The sequence below is a fragment of the Amblyraja radiata genome, chromosome 37, assembly GCF_010909765.2.
Source record: "Amblyraja radiata isolate CabotCenter1 chromosome 37, sAmbRad1.1.pri, whole genome shotgun sequence".
Lineage (NCBI taxonomy): Eukaryota > Metazoa > Chordata > Chondrichthyes > Rajiformes > Rajidae > Amblyraja > Amblyraja radiata.
Genome location: NC_045992.1, coordinates 239,690 through 258,534, shown reverse-complemented (window position 1 = coordinate 258,534; position 18,845 = coordinate 239,690). Strand labels below are relative to the sequence as shown.

The 18,845-nt window shown below is 41.5% G+C and overlaps 1 protein-coding gene across 1 annotated transcript in view; it reads right to left on the bottom strand.

Moving 5' to 3' along the window:
• The window catches only part of kat6b (lysine acetyltransferase 6B), an 87,767-nt gene that overhangs the window by 55,116 nt on the left and 13,806 nt on the right, over positions 1 to 18,845 (bottom strand). The window contains exons 3-6 of the mRNA XM_033012594.1: positions 9,541 to 9,649; positions 6,244 to 6,359; positions 1,531 to 1,612; positions 710 to 842 (exon numbers count right to left, since the gene is read on the bottom strand). Coding sequence (XP_032868485.1) covers positions 710 to 842; positions 1,531 to 1,612; positions 6,244 to 6,359; positions 9,541 to 9,649 — 440 coding nt within the window. The remainder of the gene's footprint in view (positions 1 to 709; positions 843 to 1,530; positions 1,613 to 6,243; positions 6,360 to 9,540; positions 9,650 to 18,845) is intronic.

Genomic DNA, 18,845 nt, shown 5'->3' with positions numbered 1-18,845 from the left:
TAACATTTGCTTACATTTGTTAGCCACCAACTAGTTAATGTGGGAATAAATATGAAGTGATGGGCAAGTTTATGTAATTATGAAGATCACATAAACCTGGACAACATGCGTAACATTGACTATAATTATGATGCTAAATAGGCTCGTTTCTGTATTTGAGAACTCTAATAACATTTCTGCTTCACCATCAAATGTGTACATTAATAATAAAATTCCGTGAGCTGACAGTATTCAACAAGTCATCACTCAACAAGCCAGCATAATATTGCAAAGCATGACTAGAACAGAATTCCCCAGAAACAGGAATGGTGAGAAGGATTCAGTTTTAGTATATACTGAACTTGATAGATACGGACATCTATCTCCTGTAAGGCTTCTGGTCTATTTTACCATTATCCCAGAATCTTTATCTTCAACCGGATACAAGAAGGAGTATGGTTTAAAATGGTAGTAATGAGATAGACATTTTAATTTTTGCTGCTGTTTAATATTTATTGAAAACAGTTGTTCGCTGCTGTGGAGCATTGATTTAAAAAAGCTAAAGTGCTATTTAAACATCCCGTGTATTGACTCTCTGTGAACTGAAGTAACAGCATTTGGATTTGTAGGATTGACAATATGTAAATTATAAAGGAAACTTCATTAAAATAGTGCAAGATATTTATAAAATATTATCTGTTATATGTTCCAAAGAAAAGGATAAACATACATGGTCCTTTGCTTTAGTTTATTTTTGGGACGTCCGAGTGGTTTTGCGTAACGACGTTTGATCTGAGCAGCTTTCTCATGGAGCAATTTTCTTCCCCTTTTCTTTGGCCTGCAAATCGGACAGATCCACATTCCTATGATGAAGAATACATCCATTAGCTTTCCTAAAAGTTTCAAGTCTGTGCCATGTACTCCATTTATATTTACAGCAAGGTGTACAAGAAATATATAGCGAGAATCAGTCTGAAGAAGGGTTTCGGCCCGAAACGTTGCCTATTTCCTTTGCTCCATAGATGCTGCCGCACCCGCTGAGTTTCTCCAGCACTTTTGTCTACCTTAGAGAGAATATCTCAAGTAACTAAACAACTCCTAGTATAAGAATCCCTTATAATAACTAGGTGAGAAGTACCTTATTCACTAAATTTGGAACTATCATGTGTGAATGATATTCAATAAACCAAAAATGGTGGAAAATATGATATCATTCTCTGAATGTATTTACATTCGACTATTAAAATGGTTGCAGTTATACAACTGGTGTAAACCATAATGGTCAAATACCTCAAGCAGCTTCCAAAGCAAGAAGCTTTAATAATCAAACAGAATATCTGCGCTCAAGGGAATTTGGTCTTCTTGCTTCAGTGGAGTCAAATGTTCTTGGGAAGCGAAAGGTTAACAAAGTTGGAATCAAAATATATCAGCTTGCATTAATTTTAATTGCTTTTTCAAGTATAATAGTACCATGCATATTAAGTAAATGGACCCCAAGTACATTTAAAAAAACAAATATGACATTGATCAAGTGGCTTAGTTCAACAATACCTTTTGGCATTCTGGACAAAGGTGGGTCGCAACATTCCATGTGAAACCCTCGATCACAGGAATCACAGAAAAGCATATTGTCCTACAGGAGAGAAGACATTGGTAATACTTCAATATTTAACTTCATATTGTTTTAAAATATGTTCCAACTGCTCCAAGTAGTTAAATAAGCAGTACACAATTTTGTTTGAGGTATGTTTGCAGCGTATGGTTGTCCCACCAAAACAATTTAATAGTTTGGGCATTTTTCCTTGGAGTTTAGTAGAAGGAGGGATGACCTTAGTCAAACATACAAAATCCCAAGGGACTGGAAAGGGCAGATGTTGGGATGTTTTTCGGTGTCTGCCCTCACTCGCCAAGCTCTGTCCTGCTCTTCTCTCTTCCAGCTTTCTCCACCCCCAGAATCAGTGCCGTCAGGTTCTTAAAATTCATTTCTAGCTTTTGCTTTTGTTGAATATTACCAGTGTGGACCTGTTCTGTGTTCTATCCATGTTCTCCACAGATGCTGCCTGCCCCGAGTTATTCCAGCACTTTCTGTCTTTTTACATAAACCAGCATCCCGCATCTCCTTCTGTCTAGGATGGTGAATCTGTGGAATTCATTGCCACAGATGGTTGTGGAGGCGGTCAATGGATATTTTGACAGAGATAGATAGATTCTTGATTAGTACGCGTGTCAAGGGTTATGGGGATGCGACAGGAGAATAAGGGTTAAGAGGGAAAGATAGATCAGCCATGATTGCATGGCGGAGTAAACTTGATGGGCCGAATGGCCTAATTCGGCTCCTATCACTTTGGAACTTATAGAAAAGTGCAGCACAGAAACAGGCCCTTCAGCCCATGGTCTGTACGGAACATAATGCCAAGATAAACAAATCCCATATGCCTGCATATAGAACATAGACTTATTCTTGTGCTTCCACCTTGAGTAACTGTATACCATCTCCTTAGATCCAACCTCCCAAAGTGAAACACCTCACACTTGCTTGGGTTAAGTTCCATCTGTCATTTTTTCCACCCTTTTCTGCAGGTAACCTATATCCCACTGTATCTTCCAACTGTCTGCAACTCCTCCAATTTTGGTGTCATAAGCAAACTAACTCACCAACCCAACTACATTTACATCTAAGTCACTTATATATATCACAATCACATCATCCATTTCACTCCATTCGCAGCATTTCCATGTGCCTGTCTAAAAACCTCAAATGTGCAAAGAATTCTAAAGATTTATTGCTCTGTGGGTGAAGAAAGTCCAGAAAGGGCGACACTGGTTCTAGGCATCCCAGCCAAAAGACCCATCATCTCTAAATCAATCCAGTCAAGCCTCTTAAGAATATGTTCACACAAAATATTTCAATGAGATATTTTTCATTTATCAAAACTCAGTGTTAATCTGTGTTAAACTCATTGTTAAGGAGTTAATCTCTCCTCAGGGGTCAATTCCCACAGGGCATTAATCAAAAATATAAGTAAGCATTTCTAAACAATGTTGCAGATAATATAAAGCTTCAAGATCTAGACAGAGAGCTTACTGGACTCTACCATGAAGAAGCAGGGATGAATTGTGCTCATGGTCTGCCTCTGCTTCAACTTTCTAATTCCTCAACAACATATACAGACATTATATTTAAGAGTTTGTTATTTTAACATTAAAATATTTTTTCATGTTTTAATGAGTTTATAAATTAGCTTTATTTAAGAACATGGTGTCAAAGACTTGATCTCCACTCTCAGGAGAACAGCATCAAGTCGCGAGGCTCTCTGTAACCAGTTCAGTGGCTCGCTTTATGGGTGGCAAGCTGAACCCTGCTCAATCCAGCCCATTACGTCTAGCAACACTTCCATGGCTTGCTCATTTCAGTCAGCCACAATAATGTTCCAATTTCCTAGTATGTCAGCATGGCAGCAGCCCTGTTGCCTCATGGTTTCACAGCACTCTGATTTGACAATATTGACTATTCTCCAGACTTCTGGAACCTCTATATTTTAGAACATTTCATTGATTGCTGCTTTTTGAGACTTTGTGACTTTTGAGACTTTATAAAAGATCCTATTCCAATTAACAATGTTACAAAATTTTGAGATTTTAAAAATCAAGTCTGCAATGTATCCCGTCAGATAAAGCATAAAAAGAAGTTTAATTTGACACATAATTCACTTTCATATCTTCAGTATTAAAAAAGTTATGGCCATTTTCATACTTGGAAATTAGCATCTTGTTCCCTATTGCTTTTCCATTGACTTAACACAAAAGCTGTGATCGAGGACAGTCAAAAGCCCATAACTTTCTTAAAAATCAAGGGAACCGAATGAAATGTTCAGTTATTATAGATTGAAGCATTCTGAAACAAATTAAAACATCTTACTTGGATGACCTGCAATTAAAGCATATAATTAGTTAATTACCTAATTGTAGCTAATTACAAAATTGACCGTTGTGACGGAAATAGTAATAAACACCCAGACTGCCTTGAAAATTCAAAAATGTGATATTCCCAAGATCAGAACTTTAATATTATTGTATTATATGCTGTAAGTCCGTAACAGATAGGTAAATAAATTACAATTTCTAGCAATAGACCAAGTCTTTATGGAGAAGATCAGTTGCTATCTGGTACATTGGCATATCATAATCAGAAGCATCATCATACTCCTCAGATTGTAACCAATAAGCAACTCTGTACACCTTGTTTTTCCTCAACTTTTCAATGTTGGCATTGTAAATTACAAGTTTTTGCTCTTCAAACCACACATGACATGCCTTTCTGCCCACTACTTTCCCATTAAGAATGTCCTGTAGATTCCATTTCTTAAGAAAAGGACTTAAAAAAAAAAAATAGCTTAAGTATCCAAATAACAAACTAATCCCATTCACACAAGAATTCACACTATAACATAGAAACATAGAAATTAGGTGCAGGAGTAGGCCATTCGGCCCTTCGAGCCTGCACCGCCATTCAATATGATCATGGCTGATCATCCAACTCAGTATCCCGTACCTGCCTTCTCTCCATACCCTCTGATCCCCTTAGCCACAAGGGCCACATCTAACTCCCTCTTAAATATAGCCAATGAACTGGCCTCGACTACCCTCTGTGGCAGGGAGTTCCAGAGATTCACCACTCTCTGTGTGAAAAAAATTCTTCTCATCTCGGTTTTAAAGGATTTCCCCCTTATCCTTAAGCTGTGACCCCTTGTCCTGGACTTCCCCAACATCGGGAGCAATCTTCCTGCATCTAGCCTGTCCAACCCCTTAAGAATTTTGTAAGTTTCTATAAGATCCCCTCTCAATCTCCTAAATTCTAGAGAGTATAAACCAAGTCTATCCAGTCTTTCTTCATAAGACAGTCCTGACATCCCAGGAATCAGTCTGGTGAACCTTCTCTGCACTCCCTCTATGGCAATAATGTCCTTCCTCAGATTTGGAGACCAAAACTGTACGCAATACTCCAGGTGTGGTCTCACCAAGACCCTGTACAACTGCAGTAGAACCTCCCTGCTCCTATACTCAAATCCTTTTGCTATGAAAGCTAACATACCATTCGCTTTCTTCACTGCCTGCTGCACCTGCATGCCCACTTTCAATGACTGGTGTACCATGACACCCAGGTCTCGCTGCATCTCCCCTTTTCCTAGTCGGCCACCATTTAGATAATAGTCTGCTTTCCTGTTTTTGCCACCAAAATGGATAACCTCACATTTATCCACATGATTTTTAAATCTCACTGTCATGCCAGATGGAAGGAATTTAATGTTTAATTAATGTTTAATTAATGTAATTTAATTTAATTTAATTAATCTAAAAACATCCACTCAATATAATTAAAATTATTATTTTTTTGCACAATACATGGGACTAAAACTGATATTTAGTATACAAATATTGACTATGGATAGACAATAACACAAAATATAGACAATTTAGATGCTCTTATGACATGATTGTCCAAAAAAAAAAAGAGCATTTAAATCATCTTGCGAGTGGGTTTTACTGGAACGCGATCGATTGGAACGTTGCATTTGCGGTGAATTTGAACCCCATATCGGCAGGAAAAACACTGCCGGTTCGTATGGGGCCCAAATCACCATTTTCGCACCGTAAAATTTGATTAAAGCCATCCCAAGAAACAAGATTATATGTAAAATAAACGGTTCATGCGATCCGTCACGTTGTAGGCGTTGAGGGCGTTAGAAGTCGCTTTTTATTTTAATGTAATTATTAAATTGTTTCGCGATTTAAAAAAAAAAAAAAAAAAAAAAATCGGGAACGGAAGTCAGATCGATTATTCTTCAGCAGCTAGCAGCCCGAGGAAGTCCGCCTCCATAGGCAGTAGAAAACGGCATTTCAATCCCGCCCCCCCTTCAAAGGTGCCAAAGTCGCGCGCACGGCCAGTGGCAGAACTGCAGCACTGCTGAAGGTAAGTTTTGTAACATAGCTACAATACTAGCTCTTTGTTTCTTTCTCCATGAATGCAAGAAAGAAAACATATCTGAAGTCTGTATTGGTGCAGAAAAGACTATGTGTATCAAAGCATTTTTAATTCATGGTGTTAAGAAAGTTAAGAGGGAAATAAAACATATTTTACTCTCATGATTATCTTAACTGGTGCTGAACTTTGTGAATGAAGTTGAAGAAACTTTAAATCTCCACTTTCCTTCTATACACAACATATAGCAATTAATGACCCTTAGGTATAAATATAATACTTACAGCATTTTTTCCTTGGGCTCGGCAAGCACTGCAAGTTTTGCACTCAATACATTGCCATCTTAAGGTTTTCACATGGGCTGTTAACTCTGGAGAGAATTTTAAACATGATGGATGGCCTATAATAGAGAAATAAATATTTAAAAGTTGATATTATCAGAACGTAGTTCCTGAACATTCCTGAGTTGCAGCCATTACCTGCACTACCGTCCCCCAGTTTCCCGCTCCTCAAAGATGTCCAACAATCCCTTTACAATACCCCTTTTACACTCATGACTGTGTAACCAAATTCTGCTCTAACTCCATTTACAGGTTTGCAGGCCTTGTTAGAAGTTTGGGGGGGGGGGGGGGGTTTATGTTGCAGTTGCTCAAGGTGATGGTGAGGCCACATTTAGTATTGTGTTCCATTTGGGCACCGTTATAGGAAAGATGATATCAAGCTGGAAAGGGTACAGAGAAGATTTACGAGGATGTTGCCAGGACTCGAGGGCCTGAGCTTGATCACGCTGGAACTTTATTCCATTAGGCATAGGAGGATGAGGAGTGATCTTATAGTGTACAAAATCATGAATAGCTCAGGTAAATGCACAGTCTTTTGCCCAGAGTAGGGGAATCAAGAACCAGATGACACACTTTTAAGGTGAGGGATGAGAGATTTTAATAAGAACCTGAGGGGTGACTTTTTGACACAAAGGGTGGTGGAACAAGTATAGAACAAGCTGTCGGAGGAGGTAGTTGAGGCAGGTACTATTGCAACATTTAGATAGGTACATGGATAGGATAGGTTTAGAGGGAAATGGGCCAAATGCAGGCAGGTGGGACTAGTTTAGATGGGGCATGTTGGTTGGCATGTGCTAGTTAGGCTGAATGGCATTTCCACGTTGTATGACTCTATGACTACGGTACCACTGTAGTAGGCTGTTTATTGAACAATGATGAGATGGAGTACAGGAAAGACTTAGAGAGCTTAGTGGCATGGTGTCAAGACTCTAATGGTCACCACCTTGCCGTGGAGGAGAGATCCTCACCCATGACGGTAAGTTTGAGGGAGTGGTTCCATACAAACATGGCCCAAGCAGAACATAACTGTGAAACATGCGGAGGACGGTGGCTGGCCACAGGTGGCACACCATGGTGGCTGAGTAGGTGGAAGAAGGCTGCAGCAGGGAGTGGTTCCAAACCGCCATGGACACCATGCCGTGGGATCCGGGTCTGTCCCTGTCAAGCACCGTGTTGCTATTCGTACACCAGTCTCCCCACACAGGCATCTACCTGGAAGGACATACCATCTGCACATCCATAAAGTCTGTGGCTCCAGGATATGTACGTCATACGCCTATTTATTGCAATTAGTCCGCCGTAAATACCGTAATTACATCTTGAGCCATCTTAAGATCCGCCAAATGGAGCCAACAGAACAACAATCATACTCAACTTGGAGTAACCACAGATAATGATGATGATATCAAGACAACAAACTCTTTCTCAATGTCAGTAAAACAAAGGAGATGAGCAGGTATTGAGTAGCTCGATCCAGTCTACATCAACTGTGCTGACGTGGAGATGATCAAAATCTTCAACTATCTTGATATAAATCGCACCCTTATCTTGAGGAGATGTATAAAATCATGATGGGAATAGATTGGGTGAATGCACAGTCATTTACGCAGAGTAGGGGAATCTAGGAGTTGAAGGCAAAGGTTTAAGGGGAAAGATTTGGTAAAAACTTGAAGGGCGATATTTTCATCCAGGATGGTGGGTTAATGAAATGGGCTGCCAAATGAGGTAGTTGAGGCAGGTACAATTATATCATTTAAAAAACATTTCAACGGGTACATGGATAGGAAAGGTTTAGAGGGATATGGGCCAAATGCAGCAAATCTGTAAAGCTTAAATGGGGCATCTTGGTAGGCATGAACCAATTTGGCCGAAGGGCCTATTTCATAAGACCATAAGATACAGGAGCAGAATTAAGCCTTTTGGCCCATTGTCTACTTTGCCATTCAATCTTTTTTTATAATCTATATTTCCCTCTCAATCCAATTATCCTGCCTTCTCTCCTTAACCTTTGATGCCCTTACTAATCAATAGCTGAGCTGTATGATTCTATAACTATTTGTCCTGGATCAACCATATTGATGCTGTGGCCAAGAAAGCACGCCAATGCCTTTGCTTCTCCAGACGTCTGGAAACTTGACACATCTCCAAAGGGTCTTACCAATTTCTGCAGATCCGCCATGGAAAACATCCTATCCACTTGCTTCAAACCTTGTTACGGCAACTGCTCTGCCCAAAACCACAAAAAGCTGCAGAGTTGGGGATGTCCTTCAAACAAAGCATTCTCTATCCCATCTACCTCATCTATTCTTCAAAATGCCTCAGGAAAGCAGCCAACATAATTATGGACCACTCAAGGACTGGTCATTCCCTTTTCTCTCCTCTCCCATCGGGCAGATGATACAAAAGCCTGAAAACACTCCCACCAGATTTAAGAATAGCTCCTTCCCCATTATCAGATTCTTGAGTGCTAAGGATGAAGAGAGTACATTACGTGCAGGTAGCCCCACTACAGGAAGGATGTGGAGGCTCAGAGAGGGTAAATAGGCAATTAGAACCTGTTTCCTCAGGTGGAATATGCTGCCAGGTGGAGGTAGATATGATAGGAGCATCTAAGAGATTTTTAGATAGGCACTGGATATGCAGGGAATGGAGGGATATGTATCATGTGCAGTAGAGGAGATTAATTTAATGGCATCGTGTTTGGCATGGGTATTGTAGGTTGAAGGGCCTATTCCTGTGTTGTACTACGTTCTATATTCGAACTCAGCGGGTCAGGCAACATCTGGAGAGGGAATGGACAGGTGACATTTTGAGAGAGGTCTGAAGAAGAGTACTGACCCTAAACATCCTTCACAGATGCTGCCTGATGCCTTGTGTTCCTCTAGCGCTTTGTAGATGTAATATTAGACTATAGTTTACCCAGGTTGCATATTCTAAGCCTGAAAATTTGTACATTGACACAAACTTGACTTAAATTCTTAATATTGACAGTATCAGGTGACCAAATTGTATTTTTATTTTTTGAGATACAAAAAGTAATTATGGCAATTAAGTTCTATAAGAATTCCAATGTATAAAGGAAAGCAGCCAATTTGGAAATGTAACAGATGACTGCAGAGTATCAAACAGGATACACATATAAAGTAGTCTTATGATTACGCATGTTAATCTCAATGATGGTTAGTGTACATCATTTCTTTATTCTTGTTGCACAACTATAGTTCAAAGTGTTCAACTCACCACTGCTACCACAGTCAGCACAAGAGATGAGATCCTCTGTTTTTTTCTCTCGATTGCATTCCTTTGTCCCCAAGCAAAAACTGCAGATGGGGAAGGGATCTGCACACGGCTGGGGGCAAGAGGTCACAACATTCGCAATGAATAATACTTTATAATGATAAAAGTTAAACAATGACAAAATATTTATAATACAATATTATTATATTCACATTATCTGGTTTAAAAGTGTGTCACAATTCATTCCTTCATTTTAAGCACTGAATTCCTTCCAAATTTGGCTCTGACAAATGTGAGGTGTTACACTTCGATATGTCAAACCTGGGCAAAACTTTCACAGTAAAATGAAGAGCCCTGGAGAGTGTTGCAGAACAGTGAGGTCTGGGAGTTATAGGTACATGGTTTCCTAATAATACGAGTCAGGTTGTCAGTGTGGTGAAGATGGCATTAGGCACATTTGCTTTCATTGAGAAGGGTAATGACTACAAAAATTGGGACATCATGATGCAGCTGGTGAGCAACACATTGAGTATTGTGGTGAGTACTGCTCATCCAGTCTGCATCTGGAAGGAGCTACGGCAACACAAGAAGGTAGTGTGGTAAAGAAGGCACATGGTATGCTCACTTTCATTGGTTGGGGTGTTGAGGAAGTCTTGATGCGGCTCTATAAGACTTTGGATTATTGCGTGCAATTCTGGTCATCCCATTACAGGAAGGACATGGAGGCTTTGGAGAGGGTGCAGATTAGGTTTCACAGAATGCAGCCTGGAATGGAGGGTATTAGCTACAAGGAGAGCTTGGACAAACATGGATGGTTTATTTCAAATTCCAGAACTTAGCGGGGGACCTGATGGTAAATTATAAAATGATGAGAGGCATAGATAGGACAGGCAGTTGGATCCTATTTCCCAGTGTTTTGGCTCTCTGCCCACCAGTTCAGGCAGCGTTAGTGAAGACAGTAAAGCTGAATTAATGTTGAAGGATAACCTTCTGCAGAGCTGACCAGTTCTGATTCAAAAGCAAGAAGGTGGAACTTGTTAAAAGGCTGCAACTGCCCAGGTGGAAAATGAGATGCTGTTCCTCAAACTTACACTGGGCTCATTAGCACTGTGGAAATCACAGGCTGGCAGGTCAGAATAAGAGTAGATTAAAGAATTAAAGTTACAATTCTAATATTTAATCATAGGTGTCAGAGCCTTAATTGCAAATTACAAACAGGGTGAATCCAAGCCTGTCCATCACAGGCTTGTCACTTCCTTCCATGGTCCATCTTCATGGAGTGTTGCATCAGGAAGGCTGGAAGTATCATTAAGGATGCCCATTACCACCCCAGTCCTTTTTCTCCCTTTTGCCTTCCGGGAGAAGACACAGGAGCTTGAAAGCCCCGAAGGTCAAGATCAAGCAGTTAGTTCCCCACTCCTATCAGACCCCTGAACCAATTATCTTTCATACCCCGGAGGTCTGTCACATACTCTCACTCTTAATTCTACATAGAAACACGGAAAATAGTTGCAGGAGGAGGCCATTTGGCCCTTCGAGCCAGCACCGCCATTCATTGCGATCATGGCTGATCGTCCCCAATCAATAACCCGTGCCTGCCTTCTCCCCATATCCCTTGATTCCACTAGCCCCTAGAGCTCTATCTAACTCTCTCTTAAATCCACCCAGTGATTTGGCCACCACTGCCCTCTGTGGCAGGGAATTCCACAAATTCACAACTCTCTGGGTGAAAACGTTTTTTCTCACCTCAGTCTTAAATAGCCTCCCCTTTATTCTAAGACTATGGCCCCTGGTTCTGGACACGCCCAACATTGGGAACATTTTTCCTGCATCTAGCTTGTCCAGTCCTTTTATAATTTTATATGTTTCTATAAGATCCCCCGTCACCCTTCTAAACTCCAGTGAATACAAGCCCAGTCTTTTCAATCTTTCCTCATATGACAGTCCCGCCATCCCAGGGATCAATCTCGTGAACCTCTGCTGCACTGCCTCAATCACAAGGATGTTCTTCCTCAAATTAGGAGACCAAAACTGTATGCTATACTCCAGATGTGGTCTCACCAGAGCCCTATACAACTGCAGAAGAACCTCTCTACTCCAATACTGAAATCCACTTGTTATGAAGGCCAACGTTCCATTAGCTTTCTTCACTGCCTGCTGTATCTGCACGCCAACTTTCAGTGACTGGTGTACAAGGACACCCAGGTCTCGCTGTACCTCCCCCTTACCTAACCTAACCCCATTGAGATAATATTCTGCCCCCTTGTTTTTGCCACCAAAGTGGATAACTTCACATTTATCTATATTATACTGCATCTGCCACGCATCTGCCCACTCACTCAATCTGTCCAGGTCACCCTGCAACCACCTAACAACCTCTTCACAATCTACACTGCCACCCAGCTTTGTGTCATCTGCAAACTTGCTAGTGTTGCTCCTAATTCCCTCTTCCAAATCATTAATATATATGGTAAACAGTTGCAGCCCCAACACCAAGCCTTGCGGCACTCCACTCGCCACTCTGAAAAGGACCCGCTCACTCCTACTCTTTGCTTCCTGTCTGCCAACCAATTTTCTATCCACGTCAACACCCTACCCCCAATACCATGCCCTCTAATTTTAGTCACCAGTCACCCGTGCAGGACCTTATCAAAGGCTTTCTGAAAGTCTAGATACACTACATCCGCTGGCTCCCCTTCATCCATTTTACTTGTCACATCCTCAAAAAATTCCAGAAGATTAGTCAAGCATGATTTTCCTTTCAGAAATCCATGCTGACTTGGACTAATCCTTTTACTGCTATCCAAATGCTCCATTAGTACCTCTTTAATAATTGACTCCAGCATCTTTCCCACCACCAAAATCAGGCTAACTGGTCTGTAATTCCCCGTTTTCTCTCTCGCTCCTTTCTTGAAAAGAGGGATAACATTAGCTATCCTCCAATCCACAGGAACTGATCCTGAATCTATTGAACATTGGAAAATGATCACCAATGCGTCCACTATTTCTAGAGCCACCTCCCTGAGGACCCTGCGATGCAGTCCATCAGGCCCCGGGGATTTATCATCCTTCAGTCCCATTAGCCTACCCAATACTATTTCTCGCCTAATGAAAACTTCTTTCAGTTCCTCGACCCCCTTAGATCCTCTGTCCTCCAGTACATCTGGGAGATTGTATGTGTCTTCCTTAATGAAGACAGATCCGAAGTACCTGTTCAACTCTTCTGCCATTTCCTTGTTCCCCATAATAATTTCACCCATGTCTGCCTTCAAGGGACCCACATTTGACTTTGCTACTCTTTTTCCCGTAACATATCTAAAGAAGCTTTTACATGTCCTTCTTTATATTCCTGGCCAGCTTCCCTTCGTACTCATCTTTTCAGCCCGTATTGCCCGTTTTGTTTCTTCTGTTGTCCTATGAAAGTTTACCAATCCTCTGGCTTCCGGCTACTCTTTGCTGTGTTATACATCTTTTCTTTTAGTTTTATTCTATCCCTAACTTCTCTTGTCACCCACGGTCGCCCCCTACCCCCCTTAGAATCTGTCTTCCTTTTTATCTCTTGATTCCTGTAGCCCCTAGAGTTTGATCTAACTCTCTTTTAAATTAATCCAGTGAAATGGCCTCCACTGCCTTCTGTGGCAGAGAATTCCACAAATTCACAACTCTCTGGGTGAAAAAGTTTTTTTCTCATATCAGTTTTAAATGGCCTCCCCTTTATTCTTAAGACTGTGGCCCCTGGTTCTGGACTCCCCCAACACTGGAACCATTTTTCCTGCATCTAGCTTGTCCAGTCGTTTTATAATTTTATATGTTGCTATAATATACCCTCTCATCCTTCTAAATTCCAGTGAATACAAGCCCAGTCTTTCCAATCTTTCCTCATATGACAGTCCCGCCATCCCGGGGATTAACCTCGTGAACTACGCTGCACTGCCTCAATAGCAAGGATGACCTTCCTCAAATTAGGAGACCAAAACTGTACGCAATACCCCAGATGTGGTCTCACCAGGGCCCTGTACAACTGCGGAAGGACGTCTTTACTCCTATACATCTTTTGTTTATTCTGTTATTGTATTTTGGTAATTTTCTGCACCACTTCAGATGTTACTAACATTTTTGCATCATTCTGCTGTTTTGCACGTAATACTTATTGTCGTATTTATCATTACCATGAGTACTGTTTACTCTGAGATTCATGTGAACAAGGAATTCCATTTAACCCCCAGTGTGTATTAGAATAATCTGAACATATGGGTAAATTGGCTGTGATGCTATTCTTTGGTTCAAGCATCAGTAACAGCCATTTGCTTCATGAACAGAGAGTAGCTGGAATCCTTATTAACATATCTCAGCAAAGAATCAATACCTCCATGAGAGAATCAAGGAGATAAAATTGAAGTGAAAAATTGTTTTCAACTAAATCTATAGTAGCCCAACTAGACCATTATATTTGTGGCAACCTGGGCATGTTGACTGTATTCCCGAGTTAATGGTGGTGTCAAGGATCTAGAAAGTGCAGCTACATTTCAAAATCACTAAACTATTACTGCTGGCATATAGGAATAAATAACTCCAAGTATATTTTGATTTCATTCCACCGACACCTCGCTTGACATCCATTTATCTTCAAGATTATCACATAACTACCAGTTTTAAGACTAAATCAATGTTTCTCACTCCACTGAACAGGCTAATCAATAGCAACAAGGACACACGGCTGTCAGAAGCAAACTGCTGTTTTATGCCTATAATCCCCTCTGGGCCCTGGTAACATGGAACCAAGCTAGAAAGAAACCACCTGCTGGTTAAAATCTGATATCTTTGGTACGACATTTTAGTTTTAAATGCATGACTAATACAACATGCTGTGCTTAAAAATATTTCAGCACATCCAGGAATTCATAGGCATCTTTCCTGTCTAAAGAAGGGCCTCGACTCGAAACATCTCTTCAGAGATGCTGCCTGTCCCGTTGAGTTACTCCAGCTTTTTGTGTCGATCTTTAACAAATTTCATTTTCCACCGTAAAATTCTAATAGTATTCATCATAAAAGATTATTTTACTTGAATGGCCTTGCGTAATATATGCCATTTCAAACACATTCTATCAGGTCACAAATCATTCCATCAAATGGCAGAAAATAGATCTGTTATGTTATTTCCACCACCAAAATATGGTTTAAAATAATAATATAAAGGTATACTACATTAAACGACCAAAGTTGCCTGGTTGTACATAATTACTAGCATTTTATGGGGGTTACTTGATGTTAGAGAAATCCATTTTTATACCACCCAAGCAAAATATGAGATGCTGTTCCTCCAATTATACCCTGACTCGTGCCCAAATCCTGGAAAATAACGGGGGGGGGAAACGTGGAAAGCTATGGCCCCAGCACTAATCCATTTTAATTCAATAGCTTTGTAGATTTATGTTCAAAATCACCATATCTCTTCTCCTATTGCTAGTATCCTACATGATCTATTGTTACCCTGGGGAAGCTGATTACTGAGGCTAGGCGGCTTGCTGCAGCTGCACTCCCCTTCCTTTTTGATGGCCAATGTCTTATCTAGCAACTCAGAGGGTGGACCAATTTACTCTTTGTTGTTAGCTCTTTTGCTGATTGTGCTTAGCTTAATGTTTGGAGCAGACTGTTTAGGGCTGGCCTGCTCTCCTTACAAGTTTCATCACTTTCCTTCCTAATTGTTTTGTCTGATAGCAAACAAGCAGTTTCTGCAGATGGTGCATTGCAGGCAGCTGCATATCTCACTCAGTTTGCTGTAGGTATGCACTTATCCCGTAGTCATGAACATAAACCACAGCACAGAAACAGGCCCTTCGGCCAACAATGTCTGTTCCAAACATGAAGTCAAGTTAAACCAATCTCCCCTGCATGCACATGATCCATATCCCTCCATATCCAAGTGCGTATCTAAACCCTCTTAAATGCCACTATCATATCTACCTCCAGCACCACTCCTGGCAGCGAGCTCCAAGCACCCCGCACCCTGTGTAAAAGCATTTGCCCCCTACATCTCCTTTAAACTTTACTCCTTGCTACATCAGAACTGGAAACAATACTCCAAATGTGGCCTCAACAAAATGTAGACACAAGGAACAACAGATGCTGGTTTACAAATAAAGGCCCAAAGTATGAAGTAACTCAGCAGGTCAGGCAGCATCTCTGGAGAACATGGATAGGCAATGTTTGGGTCAAGACTCTTCCTCAGACTGATCGTAGTAAGGTGAAGACAGCTGGAAGAGAGATACGGGAGGAAAACGCTCAACGATCAACCTTCTTCACCTCCTCAAAAAACTAAATCGTCAGTAAGACCACTATTCACTAATTCTCTTTCAAATACAAATACATCCTATCCTGAAGAACACTCTCCAATTGATTCCCGACTATTGATGTGAGGCTCACCAATTTATCATTTCAAAAGTGGGGCATGATAAAGTCTCTCCTGGTAGATTGATCCAGATCAGTCTGCAGAAGGGTCTCCACCCGAAACGTCACCCATTCCTTCTCTCCAGAGATGCTGCCCGTCCCGCTGAGTTACTCTGCAATTTTGTGTCTACCTTCAGACTGATCCAGAAGATTGAGATGCATGGGATGCACTGTGACTTGGTCAAATGGATTCAGAACTGGCTTTCTGATAGAGAGCAGAGGTTGTGGTGGAAGGGTGTTCTTCTAGCTGGAGGATGGTGACTAGTAGAGTCCTGCAGGAGTCTATTCTGGTATCTCTCTGGTATGTGAGATATATAAACACTAGTATGGAAATGTAGGTGAGTTAATTAATAAGTTTGCAGATAACACCTTAATTGGTGGATTGCAGACTCTATGGAAGTGTCAAATTATACAGCAGAATATAGGTCAGGTACAGCAAGGTGCAGGGATATGAAGATGAAGTTTAATCTGAGCAAGTGAGATATGTCACACTTTGGGAGGTTGAAGGCAAGGAGAAAGTATACAGCATAAGAAAACATTTTGTTCACACAGAAAGTGCTAAATGTCAGGAATTCACTGGCAAGGGAGATGTAGAAACAGATACAATAGCAACATTTGATAGGCAGTTAGACAGACACATGAAGAGGCATGTACAGGCTGGAGGGATTAATTTAGATTGTCAACATGATCGGTGCTAATATGGTGGTCCTGGGGCCTGTAACATTTTATGTTCTCAATTAATTATTTGGTGTGATTGGCGAATCATTCAGCTTGATCAATTCATAGCAGGTGGAAATCCCTTGCCTGGTGCCTGAATGGTGGGTTGGAAAAGTCAAGTTACTGCCATAGATCAATGGACCTTTGTGTGAAACTTTGTCACAGGAAAACACCTAACTACAAAGTCTGAGCCAAGATGTTATTTAAGATCAGAGGACATAGGAGCAGAATTAGGCCATTCAGCCCATCGAGTCTGCTTCACAATTTGGTCATGGCTGATCTATTATTCCGCCTCAACCCCATTCTCCTGCCTTCTCCCCGTAACCTTTGAAACCCTTTCTAATCAAGAACCTATCAATCTCTGCTTTAAAAATATCCAATGACCCAAAGCTATGTCTGTGGCCTTTGGTCCTAGACTCTCCCATTACAGGAAACATCTTCACTTCCACTCTAGCAAGGCATTCACATCCTTCCTCCTCCTCCTCCTCCTCCTCCTCCTTCTAAACGCTAGGCAGTGCAGATCTAAAGCAATCAAACGCTCCTCATATGTTAACCCAATCATCCCTAATCATCATTCTCATAAACCTCCTCTGGACCCTCTCCAACACTAGCACATCCTTCCTCAGATATGGGGCTCAAAACTGCTCAATTTGGCATTCCATTTGAATAATATTTGAAATGTCTTTGTCTCCAGATAACAATGTCTTTGTATTTAGCACAAAGATTGTTAACCCCACTTTAACCATATTAAACTGTTTCTAACACATTGGAGTTTCTTTGCAAATGTCCTTACAATTCACAATACCCACCAGTTATGTGTTACTTGCAGACTAGGAGATGTTGCATTTGGTTATTTCATCAAAATCATTGATTATATACTATGAATAGCTGCTACCACAGCTCCGATCCCTGTGACCCCCACTAGACTTTGCCTGCCACTCAGAAAATGACTAATTTGTTCCAACTATCTGTTTATTGACAAACAAACTCTCAATCCATGCCGGTATATTACCTCCAATCCCACGTGCTTTGATTTTGCACTGTTATCTTTTACGTGGGATCTTATGATCTCATCTACTGGTTTCCCCTTATCCATTCCACCAGTTATACCCTCAAAAACTCCAATAGATTTGTTCAGCCTAATTTTCCCTTCAGGAATCCATACACTCTGTCCAAATGTTTAAGAAAGATCTGCAGATGCTGGAAAATAGGCTGTGGGCCGAGGAGCTTTTTCGTTTAGTTTCGTGACCCAACTCACAGAACTACCTGAATTTTTAACATATTGTGTAAAAATATTATATAAATCATACCTGAAACTCATCAAGATCAAAACCTGCACATTTTTAAGAAATATGAGAAAAACCTCAAATTTTCTGAGTAGTAATTGCCCAATCAATGCACGTTTGACATTGAGGTCCGACGCAAATTGGCCAATCCCGCGCTTTGTTTTATGGTCGCTCGGCAGCGAAGATGCTGGGATCATGGCTGCCTCCTCATTACATCAAGAGCAATAACAAGGTTTCCAAGGATAAAGGCAATGCTCATCTTGTTGATAATTTTGTTTTTCATTTGATTTATCTTTATAAATAATAATGCGTGCTGGTAAATAAAAATGATAAATAACAAATGTAGAGCTAGGGTTAGGATTAGGGTCGGTCGGTCGGTCGGTCGGTCGGTCCATCGGTCGGTCGGTCGGTCTGTCTGTCTGTTGGTCGGGCCGTCGGTGGTGAGCGTTGGGCCGCCGGGAGGTGAGGGTTGGGTCACTGGGACCTGAGGGTTGGGCCGGGCCTCCACTGGGAGGTGAGCGTTGGGCCGCCGGGAGGTGAGTGTTGGGCCGCCGGGAGGTGCGGATTGGGCCACTGGGACCTGAGGGTTGGGCCGGGCCTCTGCCGGGAGGTGAGAGTTGCTGGGAGGTGAGGGTTGGGCTGCTGGGAGGTGAGGGCTGCTGGGAGGTGAGGGTTGGGCCGGGCCTCCAGTGAGTGCTGCGAGGAGTCGGTTGGGCTGTCGGCCGACCGGCCGGTGTTGCAGCAAGCGAGGGGGCGGGGTCTGATGGAGCCGGCGCTATCTGGGTGCTGAAGGCGGGCCGGGCGACATGCAAGGCAGTGGTGCTCCCCTCCATCGCCACCACCAGAAGGGTATGCTGG